The sequence below is a fragment of the Lutra lutra genome, chromosome 8, assembly GCF_902655055.1.
Source record: "Lutra lutra chromosome 8, mLutLut1.2, whole genome shotgun sequence".
NCBI lineage: Eukaryota > Metazoa > Chordata > Mammalia > Carnivora > Mustelidae > Lutra > Lutra lutra.
The window spans coordinates 29,014,846-29,033,692 of NC_062285.1; the positions used below are offsets into that span (position 1 = coordinate 29,014,846).

The 18,847-nt window shown below is 38.0% G+C and overlaps 1 protein-coding gene across 4 annotated transcripts in view; it reads left to right on the forward strand.

Moving 5' to 3' along the window:
• Positions 1-18,259, forward strand: part of ZEB1 (zinc finger E-box binding homeobox 1) — a 193,190-nt gene extending 174,931 nt beyond the window's left edge. For all 4 annotated transcript variants that reach the window (XM_047743597.1, XM_047743599.1, XM_047743598.1 and 1 more), the window contains exons 5-9: positions 792-994; positions 4,990-5,095; positions 11,762-13,569; positions 15,438-15,618; positions 15,736-18,259. In XM_047743597.1, coding sequence (XP_047599553.1) covers positions 792-994; positions 4,990-5,095; positions 11,762-13,569; positions 15,438-15,618; positions 15,736-16,331 — 2,894 coding nt within the window. In that variant the 3' untranslated portion in view covers positions 16,332-18,259. The remainder of the gene's footprint in view (positions 1-791; positions 995-4,989; positions 5,096-11,761; positions 13,570-15,437; positions 15,619-15,735) is intronic.
• Positions 18,260-18,847: the final 588 nt, after the last annotated feature.

An 18,847-nucleotide genomic window follows, 5' to 3' on the forward strand; every position in this document is an offset into this window, starting at 1 on the left:
AATAAATAAATCTTAAAAAACTATGTGGTTCACTCAGTGAACTCCAGTTTTTCTGTATTTCCTTTATTTTCTGAATTCTATCCTATACTTATCCATATAAAATTCTACAGAAAACGTATCCATGTAATTCAGTAAGGAAAAGAACATAAAGAAGCATGCATGGGAGGTCTTTGTGGGACAGACCTAGATCTGGCTCCTGTTACTCATTTCCCCCAGTACTTGTTCTTGTGGTCTGACCTCTGTCATTATGGCTACACCTAACTGCAGGGGTGTCTTGAAAACATAATCTAATTATAAACTACTCACTGTGTGATGGCAATAACTTTAGAGTGTCATTTCCAAATTGGAAAGAAAGCATTAAATAATTAATGACACATCATTACCAATGGAAAGATTCTATTATGGTGTACAAGTCCCCTTCAATATATATATATTTATAAAAGTAACGTATATTTCTAATTTTGTTTTTGTTTTCTTTGTCTAATTAACCATACAAAAAGAAGGGAGGATTTGTGGTTTAGTGGGAAAGACATGAGAGTTTGAAGTCAGACAGCACATGTTTGAATCTTGACTTCATCATTTACTGGCCAAGTGACTTTTAAGTTAATTAACCTTTCTGAGCCTCCTGTTTTCTCTTTTATGAAATAGAGATAGAATCATTGTATTATTTTAAAGATCAAATATAAAGTGGGTGGTATAATATCTGGCACAAAGCATAGGGACTCAGTGATAGCTTTGGTAATATTTTTTTGGATGTTTTAAATTCAAAATATATGATCTTTCTTATACAGGAACACCAGATGCATTCTCCCAGTTACTCACCTGCCCGTATTGTGATAGAGGCTATAAACGTTTTACCTCTCTGAAAGAACACATTAAATATCGCCATGAAAAGAATGAAGATAATTTTAGTTGCTCCCTGTGCAGTTACACCTTTGCGTACAGAACCCAACTTGAACGTCACATGACATCACATAAATCAGGAAGAGATCAAGTAAGTGAAATCAACCATCCGTAGAAGGCAAGGGTTTTAATATACTTAAAAGGATGTAGTAGAAAGCATCTTATCTGCAGCCTTACAAGAATTAGTGATTATTTGAATTATCTGGTCATTTCTGAGTTACAAAGTACATGTGAACATTATTGTTGAGGTCCCTAAGTTTTTTTATTCTTTTTCAGATAAGATCCTTTTTTGTAAATTTAATTATTTTGCTTATACCTTAACAAATATTTCCCTGAAGTTTAAAACTAGATTTCAAAGTGCATTCTACCAAAATGCTCAGTGTAGGAAAAATAAATACTGGTTTCATAAACCATATGACTAAGTACTGACCAAATTGAGAAGAAAGTCAACTAATAATAATAAAAGTTAATTTTCTGGGAACCAAAGACTATTTATTCTCAGTATAAGTTACTGTGTTCTATTTACTGTAGGAAGGGAAGTTGCTTCCTTTAAGAATCTAAAGTTTAGATTCTAAACATTCTTATTCTGAAGACTCATTTTTCACATGGTTTGTTCTATCCCTATGTCACGTTGCTTCAATTTCTAGTGTATAAAATAAGACTATTCTTCTAGAAGTTAACGTTTGAACGGTTGGCTCTGTACTTAAGGACTAAACGCCAAGAAGCTCTTGCCAATTGCCCTTCTTTTGGAAGATCCTGATAAGTATCAACTCTAAACAATCAGATTAATATCAACATGATTCTAACTTTAAAAATCAGAGAAATGTTCAGCTGCACAGTGTATTTTAAGTGTATGTGTTATTGTTGTGGCACATGTCCAGTTTCTTGTATCAAAGGATTATGACTATCTATAAATGTGAATCTGTGAGAATTCTGCCCTATGTATGTACCTCATATAGTCCTGTATCTCATAGAGCACAAGTTAGACCCTTTCTAAGATGATGGCTAAACCAAACAAAAGAAATTACAGCAGAAACAGAATCATCAAGCAGGGTCAACCTATCTTCTCAGGACCTTGACAGCAACACTCACAAAATCACAAAATAAAGGGGGAGAGGGTGGCAATCAGGAAGTATAGAACCAGGATTTCCTTAGATAGGTTAATGGGTAAGTCCATGAGGGAACACTTGAAGTTGGGAAGAATACCAAAAGAAGGAAGAAATTGATACAGAGAAGGAACTCCTGAAGACAAAGACCATCTGCCCCTATGCAAGTCTTACTGGGGATGATGCTTTTTCCATCTGACTACAGTACAGCCAAGCCTTGGGAAAAGAGCCGATTTGTGTGACATTTGGGGAGCAGGCACCAACTGCACCTGTTGTCCACAAATCCTGTCTCAGAAATGATCTGCAAAGCACAGGTAGAGCTAATGGTGAAAACAAGAGATACCATTATAGAAACAAATCATAACATCAACGATGAGCATAAGAGCCAATTTTGTGGTGATTTTTCAGATGAGTGAAAGGCAATAGGTTTTATATAAAGTATGTGATCAGGCAAAAGTCAGAAAGGAGCTGTGGTTAATATGGGGACCAAAAATGTGAGGAAATATGATCAGGATGTCTTAGAAACAATTTAGGTTACGGGTCAACAAACTTGAGTTTGAAAACCATGCCATGGCTTAAAGATAAGCATTTCCATGTATGATTAATTTATTCATTAAACAAACATTTGTGTTTCTATTACATCAGAACCTGTTCTGTGTTCAGAACCTGTTCAGTGTTAAAAGGCACAATAGTGAAAAAGATAGGCAAAGATCAAGAAAGTAAGGAGCATATATTAGCAGATGATGTAAAATATAAGAACAGAGATAGTATGAAGAAAAAAAAAAGCAGAAGGTAGAAAGTGAAGAAGGCTGCTACTTTTTTAAGGATAGAGAGAACTTTCTAAGAATGGGACATCTGAACAAAGACCCAAATGAAAGGAAGCAGCCAGTCATAGGATGATTAGGGTAGGGTGTTCCAGTCAAAGGGAACAGAGGGAAACATGAAAAGGCCTTGAGGCAGAAGACTGCCCAGCATCCCCAAAGGATAGCAAGGAAGCCAGTGTGAATAAAGGGGAGAAAGATAGGTGAGGCCAGGAAGTATTTGGGGCTGGATGATATACCCCCTTGTATAGACCCTGGTAGAGACTTTATTTTATTCTACAGTGTGACAGGGAAACCTTTGAAGGTTACTGAATTTTGTCTTTATTTTTTGTTTTTTATTTTTAAGGGAACACTGGCTGTTGGGTGGAAAGTAGATCAAGAAAGATAAGAAGGGAAGCAGGGAGACCATTTGGAGGCTATTGCTATAATCCAGGCCAAATGTGGTGGTGGCTTTGAAATCACTGGTAGTGACTGACAGGACACTGACGAATGTTGGATACAGAGTATATTCAGGTGGCTTGCTGATGGAGTGAGTAAGGGAGTTAAAGAGAGGAATCAAGGATTACTCCATAGTTTGGGGCCGAGGCAATAATCAAATAAGTGATGGTGTCCTTCACAAAGACAGGAAACACCAGAGGAGGACCTGACTCTCAAAAAGGAAATTAAGGGCTTGGTGTTAATCATGTTAAGTTTCACATGCCCATTGCTTTCTGACTGGTGGTATCAAGGACTCAATTGGTTCTGAGAGTCTGGAGTTAAGGGAAGGGGTCTAGAGATACACCATTGGGAGCTGTCACCATATATTTGGTGCCTACAGCCATGGGTTTGGATGAAGCAGGGCCCGATACATAGTAAGTACTCATTCTCTTTCCTTCCTGTATGGAAAACAAAAGAAGGGAGATTCCAGCTAGAGGAGCATGAAGCAAGTCATACTTGAGTTAAGCCTTTGAAATATGGCTAGAATCTTAATAATCAAAATTACAGGGAAACATAGCCAAGAAATAAGAAATAGTATAAACTAAAGCAAGGAGATCGAGAAGAGTAGTCTATGTGCAAAAAAACTGAGACTCACTAAGTGACTGAGGCATGAACTTCTTACAGGGAACTGGTGAAGAATCAGCCTGGAAACTCAGGTAACCTCAGATGTATAGACTCAGAATCTGTATTCAGGGGTTCATGGGGGGAGCCTTTGGAGGTTTATGAGCAATTTATGGTTTATGAGGTTTATGATAGAACTCAGTTCAAGCAGTGCTTTTGTATGATTAATCTAATGAACAAAAAAAAATCAGAAACAGAGTCAAACACAGAGAACATACTTGTGGTTGCCAAAGGAGAGGGAGGGAGGTGGGCACAATGGGTAAAAGGGAGTGGGAGGTCCAGGATTCCAGTTATAGAATGAGTAATTCATGGGGATGAAAGGTACAGCATTGAGAAGCTAGTCAAAGACATTGTGATAGTGTTCTATGGTGACAGATGGTAGACACTTGTGATGAGCATAGCGTAACATACGGACTTGTTGACTCACTGTGCTGTATGCTGAAACTAATGTAACACTGTATATCAATTAGACTTGACTGGGAAACATTTCATAATAATAAATAAATTTAATGATGGATAAAGAAAAGTAAATAAATAAAGTAATGGGACCTGGAAAAAAATATCTAAGAGTGCAGAATATATTTGAAATACATAAAAGTGAGAATTTGATAAACCAGACAGAAAGCTGTTATAATACTCCATGTTTGGATGAAAAGATGGAGGTATTTTTTTTTTAATTCATCAGATTAAAGTACATTTTGGAAGTACCAAGCATCTAAAAGATAGGATAAACTACTGGAAAAAGCCTGGCTGCAGAAGAGATAATCTCTAGTTTCTAGTAATGTATATACTATCTTACTTGTGCTAAATACTATATGACTCAATAAAGCATGATTCTAATACTCTAAATTAGCAAGTGGAGATTTTTCTTTATGTCAAAATTCTGGTCCTACTATCACCCTTCTTTTTGGTGCAGTATTCCAAGTGTTAGATTTTTGTGACTGCCTCAATTTGAAGCCTTTGAGAAGCAGAATTCATCAAAATGCTTTTAGCAGATTGGCTATTCTTTTACGTCCAAAGCTTTTTTGCCTTATAATTAAAATATCAATTCTTTCCTACAGAGACATGTGACACAATCTGGTGGTAATCGTAAATTCAAGTGCACTGAATGTGGAAAAGCTTTCAAATACAAACATCATCTAAAAGAGCACTTAAGAATCCACAGTGGTAAATATTTCTTTTCTCTCTACACCTTGAATATCATAGCATATATGGTAATAAATAAATCTGTTGTATCGTGGTCTACACACATGGTCAGAAACTTTGCTTTTCTTGTAGAATGAAGACTAACCTGGAGAAATTTTTTTTAAGTATTTTTTTTAAGATTTTATTTATTTGACAGACAGAGATCACAAGTAGGCAGAGAGGCAGGCAGAGAGAGAGGGAGAAGCAGGCTCCCCGCTGAGCAGAGAGCCCGATGCGGGGCTCAATCCCAGGACCCTGGGATCATGACCTGAGCAGAAGGCAGAGGCTTTAACTCACTGAGCCACCAGGGTGCCCCCTGGAGAAATTTTTTATTTATAAATCATATTTTATTGGAATCTTGATCTTTAAAGCATAGTAAGCTAATATAATATGACATTCTCCAAATTTCTTAATCAGAATATAGCATGTTTTAATAAGTGCAACCTCCTTGAGCTTTCTGAGGAATACTAATTCCATTGCCTCTTTTGCACAGTTAACGAGGGAGTGAAAAAGGATATAGAGGTACAATTTGCACAAGAAAGTAGGGAGGCCAAGATGTTCTTTACCTGAGAGAAATAGAAGTGGGAACTCCAGATGGGAAGTGGTCAGGGTGATGTGGAATCACCCAGACAGGGCAGCATGGAAAATTTTAAAGAAAAATATGTTTACCTACCATCTCACCTTTCTATCCCACATCCTTTTCTAAATTTTACTTACAAAATGATATTATATGATAAAAATATGTCTGTTTTAGAAACTTAGAAACAAAAAGAGCTGTATTTGCAGGTCTTAGGGGCTCTACTTCAAAAGCTATAACAAAAACTCTGTAGCATCTCACATTGCACTGTGACATCCATTCATCTGATTAATTTTGGTATGTTATTTTAGATTTATCTTATTTTTTTAAAGATTTTATTTATTTATTTGACAGAGATCACAAGTAGGCAGAGAAGCAGACAGAGAGAGAGGAGGAAGCAGGCTCCCCGCTGAGCAGAGAGCCCGATGTGGGGCTCGATCCCAGGACCCTGGGATCATGACCTGAGCTGAAGGCAGAGGCTTTAACCCACTGAGCCACCCGGGCGCCCCTTGTTATTTTAGATTTATTAAAGAGTAGTGAAAAATAACTCTTTTCTAATTAATGAGAAATGATGGCTGTCTGCACATGACTTATTTTGTGGAAATGATTTTATTGACATTTACATCTTACAAACATCCTACAAAAGGAGTACAATGGGTGGCTTTGTGAGGGGTGACTAGTGATATCTGTGTTTTATTTTGGAACTACATTTCTAGACACTTCATTGTCTTGTTTGTTGAGGGCTAATAAGGTTAAAGTTACCAATTTGCTTAAACCAAGATTCTTGCAAAAACATTTACTTATTTGCACACTTAAATGTTCCTGGAAATGAGAAGTTGTCTTTTGCAGTCTGCCACAAAATCCTATTTCTTAGCTTCTGGGCTATCAAAAAAATTTTCATCAAGAATATATTTTTAATGACTTTTTAATGCTTTCTTACTACAGATGATTTGAAGTTGTTGTTAGAGATAGAGCTAGTTCAAGAGCATTTTCTTAAATGTTGAGATTGCAGTAGAGGAGGGAAAATAAAATTTAGAGTAAGATTCATGTACAAAATGAGTCATATGGTCCTATTGCAGTTTTAGAGGCTGTGGATCTGTCAGACCTGCAGAGGGTACAGAATTGGGAAGCATGCATCACTCCAGGGATTGCAATGCAAGGCAGAAACAGGAAGTTGGTATTGCAGAATTCTGTGTTGATATTCAAAAATCCGTCTCAGTCAAGTAGTAAGTAGGGAGCTACTATCTATAGTACAGGCAGAAAGTGGACAAGAGCTCCAAGCTTGTTAGCAGTACACCACTGCTGCTGCTGAAGTAGCCGGTGCGAATCAGGTCACATCACAGAACACAGGGCATCACCGTACTCTGCACTGTCCGTCCATTATGTATTTACGTGATAGTCTTATCCATAAGGATATGTAATGTGAAGCTGTATACCTCTAATACAGCAAGAAATTTTAATTTTAAAATATATTAGGAAAATAAAGTTAAGGAAGTAACATAGGCATGAAGTAAACGTGAAGTAAAATGGATATACTGTAAAATGCCAAGCACATGCTGGGAGCAGACCACACATTAGACTCTTAAGGTTTAGGAAATCAGAAAACTGTGATCAATAACCATGACCCAGACTGTCTGCAAGTAAAAGGAATTAGTCGCTAGGGAAAGTACAACTCTTCCCACTACGAAGCCCATAGAGAAACAAAGTGCATTTTATATCGTTTTTCCAAAGTACTTTCCAAAGTACTTCTGCTGTACTTAAGATAGTACAGCAGAAAAATTGATAGGGTTTTCTTTTTAAAGTAAGATTCTCCGTGGACGCCTGGGTGGCTCGGTCAGTTAAGTGGCTGCCTTTGGCTTAAATGATCAGGTCAGGATCCCAGCGTCCTGGGATCAAGTCCCCCACCAGGCTCCTTATTTATCGGGGAGCCCGCTTCTCCCTCTGCCTTCCTCTCCCCCTGCTTGTGCTCTCTCTCCCTCTCTCTCTGACAAACAAAATCCTTAAAAAAATAAAAATAAAATAAGATTCTCCAGTAGGAAGCCAGTGATATTTCACCAAAATGCAATTCAGAAAAAGTATTTCTCCAGAGTAGCCGCTTGTATACAATCCAGGTATACAGCTCTCTGATGGCCTGGTTTATTCCAAAGGAAGATTTCTGAGTTGGGGCTTCTCAGTGTCATCCCAGGATGGCACCAGTCTGTAAGCTTTTTTGAGACTGGTTCTTGAAATGCTAAATACAGAAATTGCAAGTAATTTAGATACTAGTAGATGAAGAAAATACTGTGACAATTTTATTATATTTTATACAATATTGATCTTACAGTAGATTGGAAATTTAAAACAAAAAAAAATGGGGGGGGGGGGGGCAGATAAAAAGGTCCTTCACCGCCCATTTGAAAGAGCTGTTTAGAGTCTCAAATAATGGATGAGCTTCATATCCTTCAAGAAACCTCTGTAATCTTTCTTTGTCAGCTCGGTTTCTAATCAGGGTCTTCAAATTATACTCCATAAAATTACCTGGATTGTTGCTATTATTACCTGGACACAGAGTCATGTGTTTTAGCCATCATCTGAATTTCTCATGTGGGACCTGAGCTATGATGAGGAGCAAGTCACCTCACCTCCTGCTCCCCAGCTCTGATCCTCTCCAGAAAATAACCTGAGTTTGTTCCATAGCCCTACGAACTTTAGCCTGGAAAGTTTTTACATCAGATGCAACCAAACGTCCACCTCAGCCATTACAAAAAAGAAATCAGTCTTCATAGGACATCAGACTTCTTACAGCACAACGTCACCTCATTTAACAGTTGCTAGACAGACAGATTAGGCGAGGTACTCTATGTATAAACCATTAAGCTATGAAGTTAGAAACAAGGGGTTTTCCAACAAACTTAGTAGATTTGGCTATAGAACAACTGCTCTGTACTTCTTTCTGGTAATGATAAAATACCAGGTAATCCCCAACCATAATACTGACAACTAGCATTTATTGCGTACTTAACTATGGACAGCCCCATTCTAGTTATTTGTGTACGTTAACTCATACAGTCCCAACGATAGCCCTCTGAGGTAGATGCTATTATTTCCTCCCTGAGATGAGAAAATGGAGGCTCAGAGAGCTTAATTAACCTATCCAGAGTCACTCAGCTAGCCCATGGCAAAGCCAGGGCCTCGGTGTAGGTATCCTGACTCCAAAGCTGTTGCCTTAGCCACTGTGCTCCTCTGTCTCCCTGTTTGTAAAGATAATAATCTGTGGGGCCCCTGGGTGACTCGGTCGGTTAAGCGTATGCCTTCTTCTGCTCAGGTCATGATCTCCAGGTCCTGGATCAAGCCCCATGTCGGGCTTTCTGCTCAGCAGGGAGTCTGCTTCTCCCTCTCCCCACCACTCCTGCTGTCTCCCTCTCCCTCTCTCAAATAAATAAGATCTTTTTAAAAAATAATCTATATCATAGATTCTTATTTTCCAAGTGTCTCTAACAAGAGAACAAACATATAGCTCATCTAAAAATGTTATGCAAGAATTTAAAATGATAAAATAGAAATACTAGAACACATCCATTGTTTTACAGCCCTCCCCCAGAAATTTACCTGGTACATTTGAGTATTGAATCATATTTCAGGCATCCCATTGGAAAGATACTGATAAGCTGGAGAATTTCCAGAGATGAGTTAACAAGTGGGTATGTGGGAAGGGTTCTAAAAACTATGTCCAATAAGGAATCTTTGAAGGACCTGGGTATATTTAATCCACACAAGGGAAGTATAAGGATACAGATGACAGCTCTTCACCAGCTTGAAAGCCTGGCTTTTAGCAAAGTTAGGCTTGCTCTGTGTGGCATCAGAGTACAGGCTAGGGCAGGAAATTGGGCCTAATAACAGGTGAATTCTGGCTTAGTACTCAACCTATCTCTCCATAGAATTACTTTTTAAAAGAATCACTAACATGTATTGAGACCACACAAAGTTTTGCTGTATTATGTCATGTAACTGCTACAACAATCCAGTGAGGATGTATCTACATTTATTTATACACGAAAACACTGAGACTCAGAAAGATTAAGAAAATAGTAAGAGGCACTTGGGGGACTCAGTCATTTGAGCATCTAACTCTTGATTTCAACTTAGGTCATGATCTCAGAGTCATGAGATTGAGCCCTGCTTTGGGCTCCATATGCTCACCGCAAGTCTGCTTAAGATTCACTCTCTTTCTCCTTCTCTCCCCCCACTTCTGTCCCCCCTTCTCTCAAAATAAATAAGTAAATAAAATCTTTAAAAAAAAAAACTCATAGCAGAACCAGGTTTTGAACCCAAATTCATGATTCCCAGCAGAACCAAACTAGACCATCTTCCATAGGGCTGTCCAGCATGTAATAACCTCCTTTTAATAAAGGAGCTTAAGCAAGAGACTAGCTAAAGTCCAGGATGATATGAAATGAACTCTTACTGTACAAGAGGGCCTCTTAGATCCCTTCCAGTTCTAATATCTGATTATACTTTGAGAAAATATAACTCACCTTTAAAAACTGTGCAATACTGAAATTACTTTAGAAGAACTTACATTGAGTTTCTCACTGCTTTCATTTTCATTCTTAAAAAGAACAGAGGAAAGAAAGAGCTTTTTCTTGATATTGAGTAGATAAATAGTATCACCATATTCCATAATTTTGCAATTAGCCATCCATTCATCCCAAAAAGGCTTATTCAGCATTTTTGCGACCTACACTTCAATGGATAGAAGGCATAAATGGGACACAAGACTCAAGTTCCTACCTTATTGAAACTGATAGTCTTTAACCTATAAATTATAAATGAATGAACTATAAATATAAATTAAAATTAAGATGAGAAATTAGGGTTGTCTGAAAGTATTCCACTTGGCTCCATGCTTCTCAAAATTTTCTACCGAAGTATCCCTAATAGCTGACAAGGATAAACGCCTTCTCTCCCAGGTCTAGGGAAGCAACTTGACATAAGCCTCTACAAGCAGGGAGCTTCTTTGACATTGTGGATCTTTCCTAACAAGTCACATGAATTTTGTCTTTTTCTCCGTGGTATAATCTGTGTTTTAATATTAAAATGTTTTAAATTACTCTAATCACTCTCACTAAAACTGAAACTACAAGAAAGCTTTGCATACCCACTAGCACATTGCCTTCTAGCTCCAGGAGTGCATACCTCCCAGTTTAATAAGCCAAGGCTGATAGCAATACCTCATATGGAAAGTTTTCTGCCCACTGAAAAAGATCTTTTCAAGGAAACCTTAAAAGCTTGTGGGTATGGGAAGGATAGGTATTCATACTTGTTAAGTCTTATATAAAGGAGATTTTATTTACTTTTCTTTCCTGTAACATTAATTTTTCCTGCAGATGGTTTAGTATAGTGAAATGTAGAAAAATTACATAAGTAGGTAAAAAAGGATAAGAAAAAAAAATTAACTTGAATGAGTAGATGTACATTTGACCCTTGAACAATGCAGGGTATGGGAGCCAGCCTTTCATGTAGTCAAAACTCCACATAGAACTTTTGACTCCCCAAAAACTTAACTACTAATAGCCTACTGCTGACCATAAGCCTTACCTGTAACACAAAGTCAATTCATACATGTTTTTATGTTATATGTATTACATACTGCATTCTTACAATACAGTAAGCAAGAGAAAAGGGTATTCAGACTCATAAGGAAAAGAAAATACATTTACAGTACTGTAGGATATTTATCAAAAAACTTCTACGGGTTAAGTCAACCCATACAGTTCAAACCCATGTTGTTCAAGGGTCAACTGTAATTCTTTTTAGCATTTGAGAATTATTTGAAGTTTTAAAGGTTAGCAGGAATATTATACACATATGCTGAGAAGATGCCCTTATGGGTTAGCGCGTGTACTACAGACGAAGGTTTTGCTAGTCTTTATAACATTTCTGTCAGGTTTGAACTTATAATCAATATTCTAAATAAAATTGTATCACAAGATACATGATATCTCTTTTTAAATTGAAACTTTGTTTTAAGGACAATGTGGACACATAACTTGTATGTAATAATTCAGTGAATATAATTTTTTGTTGTTCAGGAGAGAAGCCATATGAATGCCCAAACTGCAAGAAACGTTTTTCCCATTCTGGTTCCTATAGCTCACACATAAGCAGTAAGAAATGTATCAGCTTGATGCCTGTGAATGGGCGACCAAGAACAGGACTCAAGACGCCTCAGTGTTCCTCACCATCTCTTTCGGCATCACCGGGCAGTCCCACGCGACCACAGATACGGCAAAAGTTAGAGAATAAGCCCCTTCAAGAGCAACTTTCTATAAACCAAATTAAAACTGAACCTGTGGATTATGAATTCAAACCCATAGTGGTTGCTTCAGGAATCAACTGTTCAGCCCCTTTACAGAATGGGGTTTTTAGTGGTGGTGGCCCATTACAGGCGACCAGTTCTCCTCAGGGTGTGGTGCAAGCTGTTGTTCTGCCAACAGTTGGTTTGGTGTCTCCCATAAGTATCAATTTAAGTGATATTCAGAATGTACTTAAAGTGGCAGTGGATGGTAATGTAATAAGGCAAGTTTTGGAGAATAATCAAGCCAATCTTGCATCCAAAGAACAAGAAACAATCAGTGCTTCATCCATACAGCAAGGTGGCCATTCTGTTATTTCCGCCATCAGTCTTCCTTTGGTTGATCAAGATGGAACAACCAAAATCATCATTAACTACAGTCTTGAGCAGCCTAGCCAACTTCAGGTTGTTCCTCAGAATTTAAAAAAAGAAAATCCAGTCCCCACAAACAGCTGCAAAAGTGAAAAGTTACCAGAAGATCTTACTGTTAAATCAGAGAAGGACAAAAGCTTTGAAGGAGGAGCGAACGATAGCACTTGCCTTTTGTGTGACGAATGTCCAGGAGATATTAATGCACTTCCAGAATTAAAGCACTATGACCTAAAGCAGCCTACTCAGCCTCCTCCACTCCCTGCCCCAGAAGCTGAGAAGCCCGAGTCCTCTGTTTCATCGGGTGGAGATGGCAATCTGTCTCCCAGTCAGCCACCTTTAAAGAACCTCTTGTCTCTTCTGAAAGCTTATTATGCTTTGAATGCACAACCAAGTGCAGAAGAGCTCTCAAAGATTGCTGACTCAGTAAACCTACCCCTGGATGTAGTAAAAAAGTGGTTTGAAAAGATGCAGGCTGGACAGATTTCAGTGCAGTCTTCTGAACCATCTTCTCCTGAACCCGGCAAAGGAAATATCCCTGCAAAGAATGATGAGCGGCCTCAATCTACAAATACAAATGAGCCCCCAGACAGCACCGTAAATCTGCAGAGTCCTCTGAAGATGACTAACTCTCCAGTTTTACCAGCGGGATCCACTGTCAATGGTTCCAGAAGTAGTCCGTCATCCCCATCACCTCTAAACCTTTCCTCCTCCAGAAACACACAGGGTTACTTGTACACGGCAGAAGCCGCACAGGAAGAGCCACAAGTAGAACCTCTTGATCTTTCACTACCAAAGCAACAGGGAGAATTATTGGAAAGGTCAACGATCACTAGTGTTTACCAGAACAGTGTTTATTCTGTCCAGGAAGAACCCTTGAACTTGTCTTGCGCAAAAAAGGAGCCACAAAAGGACAGTTGTGTTACAGACTCAGAACCAGTTGTAAATGTAATCCCACCAAGTGCCAACCCCATAAATATCGCTATACCTACAGTCACTGCCCAGTTACCAACGATCGTGGCCATTGCTGACCAGAACAGTGTTCCATGCTTGCGAGCACTAGCTGCCAATAAGCAGACTATTCTGATTCCCCAGGTGGCTTACACGTACTCGACTACGGTCAGCCCTGCGGTCCAGGAACCACCCTTGAAAGTGATCCAGCCAAATGGGAATCAGGTAAAGAAAAGGACCCCATGCCAAAGCTATTTGCTAACATGCTAGTTTGACTTCTTTTGATGAAAATTTTTTAATAAAACCAGTCTATGTGGAGCCAAGCAGGTTGTTAAAAATTTTTTTGAAAGGAAATAGATTTGCCTTAACTTTCATAGCATCACGCCTTCAGTTTCTTACTAATCCCAGGTATGGTTATCAGCTACCATTGTGCTGTTTTCCCTGGGGAAATGAGAAGTCTCAGCTAAAGACTTGACTATCTGAAGCTTGAGACATAAAAGAAAAATTGGAATATTCACCAATTAGATTTCTGTTTCTAGAGTTATATTCCCCAAATCAGTAACAGCTTCTGCTGTATTATCAATACATGGAAATACATTCCCATTCACAGACCCGTCACACTAGCAAAACTGAGCTATTACTTTTTATGTGTTAGCACCTATATTTATTAAAGGCTGTAATTAAACAATAATTAAGTATACAAAGAGCTCATCTAGTGAATTTGCTGATCACTTTATGAGCTGTAAACTAAGACAGCATTCAGTCACAATTTATATACATGAGTCCATATATGCATTTTCCTCCTTACCTTCCCCCCAAAACCCATGATGTAGTTTTAGATAGAACCATTTTGTGTGACTGTTGTGTGGCTCATTGTGCAGACATTTTTTAGGTCACTAACCTTGATGTCCTCAGTTTTTTTCATTGGTTTCTTATTGAATCAACCAAATACTAGAGATATATTTGATCTTTCATCCAAATATTTGCTATAGGTAGGTGCAGCTGAAATAATTATAATATCCTGTTCAAATATAAATCTGTTGCTTTCTTCCCCCTTAAATATCACTACTGATTGGGTTACCTGCAGTGAATTCATTTAGACTCTCAGTGTATAAAACACTGTGCACACCTTTGAATAATAAAGGAGGACCCACCAACATTTCACTTAATCATATGACCACGTCCCATAGCAATGAAAGTAGTCAAGTTCCTTTAGCACAAACTGGAAGCTCACAGACCACCCAGGCAAATGGCTGCACCTCTCCTCTCCCACTTTGCAAACTATATGAAATGTTTAAAAAGCCTTTGAGCTTTTAGACAGTTTGTGGGTTTAGAAGCAATAGAATGGAAAATTTTAGGAAAGACATAAGGATCTTGAGGGACCCAATTCCACTACCAGTAACTGTTTACCTACCTGAGAGCTTCCTACACAGTATTACCACCTTGAGGCTGCCTGTAATGTTTTTATACCACTGAAATTCTGAAGATTTATTTTGTCTAGCAGGTATTCTTGTTTCAAAATATAGACCCTCCTGCATTGTTTTGCCATCTTGTTCCTTAGAAAAGTGGTAGAGCAAAGCCCTCTCTTTTCGAAGAAACCACGGAGGTCAGTTCCTAGACCTCTGAAGTTCTGGAGGATACAATTGAAAGACCACCTTTTAAAAATAGAATCTTCATTTTTGCGTAGTAAAACCCAGAAAGAAAAAAATGAAGGTAAATGAGGCAGTTAGAAATTGGTGATGATGTAGCAAACTTGTAAGTTAAAAATTTCTGCAAATTTCTCATTAAGTCACGATTCACTTGAAACCAGGTAAATTTTGTTACTGTACATTTTACATTCTTTCTTTTCATCAGTTGATCACTTGTTTTTATCATCATTATGACTGTATTGCCCCAACCTCACTTTTTTTCTGTATCAACCCCCACATAGCATCTAGTCTCCCCACCCTTGGACCCTGTCTGCAGCGATGAGCTTGCTTTCCTCGAGCTATTGAAAGTATAAATCAAATTAGTTTTTTTAACCTGTGCTTTTTACATGTGTCTCTTGTTTACCTTTTAATCTGAAATTAAATGTTCTTCCTTTCTTTGTTTAGGATGAAAGGCAAGACACTAGCTCAGAAGGAGTATCAAATGTAGAAGACCAGAATGACTCTGATTCTACACCACCCAAAAAGAAAATGCGGAAGACAGAAAATGGAATGTATGCTTGTGATTTGTGTGATAAGATATTCCAAAAGAGTAGCTCACTATTGAGACATAAATACGAACACACAGGTATGTCGATGAACCTGACAACTTTTGAAAAATGACTCTGTAACCCTTTCCGCAAACCGAAGTACTTCTAAAAGCCTTCTGAGGATTTTGTGTCATGGCTGTGTTCTTATTTTGCAGGTAAGAGACCGCACGAGTGTGGAATCTGTAAAAAGGCATTTAAACACAAACATCATTTGATTGAACACATGCGGTTGCATTCTGGAGAAAAGCCCTATCAATGTGACAAATGTGGGAAGCGTTTCTCACACTCTGGGTCTTATTCTCAACACATGAATCATCGCTACTCCTACTGCAAGCGAGAGGCCGAGGAGCGGGATAGTACGGAGCAGGAAGAGGTGGGACCGGAAGTCCTGGCCAGCGGGCATGCTGGGGCTCGGGCGTCTCCCTCGCAGGCCGACTCTGACGAGAGAGAGAGTCTGACGAGGGAAGAGGATGAAGACAGTGAAAAAGAGGAAGAGGAGGAGGAGGACAAAGAGATGGAAGAACTGCAGGAAGAGAAAGAATGTGAAAAACCGCAAGGGGAGGAGGAAGAGGAGGAGGAGGAAGACGAGATGGAGGAGGAGGAGGGGGAAGAGGCAGAGAATGAGGGAGAAGAGGCAAAAACTGAAGGTCTAATGAAGGAAGATGAAGCTGTAAATCAAGCGAGCAGCTTAGAACAAAAAGTGATCAAGAAGAGTGAGCAGGTGTCTGAAGAAAAAACAAATGAAGCCTAATAGTTTTTCTAGAAGGAAAATACATTCTAATTGGTAATGAAGTTTGTTCTATATTATACATGCTTTTCATGGAAACACAGTAACCTGTATACTGTGGTTTCTGTTCACTACTGTGTAAAGTAAAAATTAAAAAAAAATACAAAATACAATAAAAAAAAAAAAACAAAAACACACAAAAAAAAAATCCGGGTGTGCCTGATCTCAGACCTAGTAATTTTTCATGCATTTTTCAAAGTTAGGAACAAGTTTGTAACACGAAGCAGATTAGAAAACTTTAATGACTTGGAAAGCAAAGATTTAACAGGTTAAAGGAAACTGATTAATTAGATAAGCATCTGGCATTGTTTCTTTTTGTCAGTATTAATTATCACTCTTACGTTGGTTTATTCTTAAGCTGTACAATTGGGAGAAATTTTATAATTTTTTATTGGTAAACATGCTAAATCCGCTTCAGTATTTTATTATGTTTTTTAAAATGTGAGTACTTCTGCACTACAAAATTCCCTTCACAGAGAAGTATAATGCAGTTCCAAACCATGCTAACTACCTTTTATAAATTCAATCTAGAAGGTAGTAATTTCTAATATTTAGACGTCATAGTGGAGTATTATCATTTCAAGTGTATTGTTAGCCTTAAGAAAGCAGCTGATAGAAGAACTGAAGTTTCTTACTCATGTGGTTTAAAATGGAGTTCAGAAGATTGTCATTGAGTTCTGCTTGCAGGGACTAACAGTGTTAATCCTGGGAAGGGTAGCAGAGTCGTCAGAATCAGTGTTCGTAATTGTGTTTGAGTATGTGGTGACAAATATGAAGGATATGATATGAAGCTTTGTATCTCCTTTGGCCTTAAGCAAGACCTGTGTGCTGTAAGTGCCATTTATCAGTATTTTCAAGGCCCTAACCCGCCTTCGTTCAATGTGTGGCCTACAATAACTAGCATTTGTTGATTTGTTTATTGTATCAAAATTCCAAATAAAACTTAAAACCACTGACTCTGTCAGAGAAACCTAAACACTGGGACATTTCATCCTTTAATTCCTCAGTATTCATTTTATGGTAATTGACTTTCAAAATTTCTCTACAGAAATGAAAGGGAAATTTTCTAATCTGCTCTATCCATGTACTTGCATTTCAGACATGGACATGCCATTGTTATTTGGCTCATAACTGTTTCCAAATGTTAGTTATTATGGACCCAGTTTATTAACAACATTAGCTGATTTTTACCTATCAGTATTATTTTATTTCTTTTAGTTTATAGATCTGTGCAACATTTTTGTACTGTATGTCTTCAAACCTGGCAGTATTAATACCCTTCTTACTGACATGTACTTTTAGTTTTAGAAAACTTTTATATTTATGTGTCTTATTTTTATATTTCTTTATTTATTACACAGTGTAGTGTATAATACTGTAGTTTGTATTAATACAATAATATATTTTAGTATGAAAATTTGGAAAGTTGATAAGATTTAAAGTAGAGATGCAATTGGTTCTCTTGCATTGAGATTTGATTTAACAGTGTTATGTTAACATTTATACTTGCCTTGGACTGTAGAACAGAACTTAAACGGGAATGTATTAGTTTTACAACTACAATCAAGTCATTTTACCTTTACCCAGTTTTTAATATAAAACTCTTAAATTTTGAAATTCACTGTGTGACTAATAGCATGATGCTCTGCAGTTTTATTAAGAGATTAGCCTAACCATCAAACTCTCATCTCCTTAGTAAGCCAAATTAGGATAACCTTATATAAACAGTGTTGGGAACAATGTTTAACATTTTGTGCCAATTTGTTCCTGTATTCATGTATGTAAGTTACAAATCTGATTCTTCATTTTTAAGTTCCTTGTTACACCATGGTCATTTTCTAGTTTTTTACCAGACTCCCCCATCTCACAATAAAATGCATCAACAAGCCTGACCCACTGTCATTCTGTTCTTTATTACCGAGATTTTCTTTGGAAATCTCTCTGTGAAATGGGGTATTGCACACTCATCTTGCACTCAGTTTATCTTGGGCTGAATGTGGGTAACAAACTAAGTGTTTTAGACATTCCCCACTAAACCATGGACTTCCCTGTGGCCCAGTGTTTCTGGGAAGATCAGAGTTGGCAACTACAGGCTTCCTCAGAGGTTGTTCCATCTTCCTGAAACCCTGACCGCACCCCCTCATGATCTTGTGACTTCTCATCCTCAGGTCACTTCGGGAAATCCTGGGTGTAGATGCCTTTCCTCTGTACGTTCCTTGTACCTTTCTTGCCATAGCTCTTACACAGTTACTTATATTCCCTCCCTACTAGGAACATGAACCGTATCTGCCAGAGTCACTCTAACACCCCCAACACCTAACAGAGTGCCTGGCGCTAGAGGTACAAGAGATTTTATTGAAAGAAAATGTTATTTGCATGTTAACAGAGCTCAGCTATGTCTTTGCTACTATTTTGCCTCTAATCCAGGAATATGCATATTAAATTATTCCAGCAATCTAATATTTTTCTTACTCAGGTCC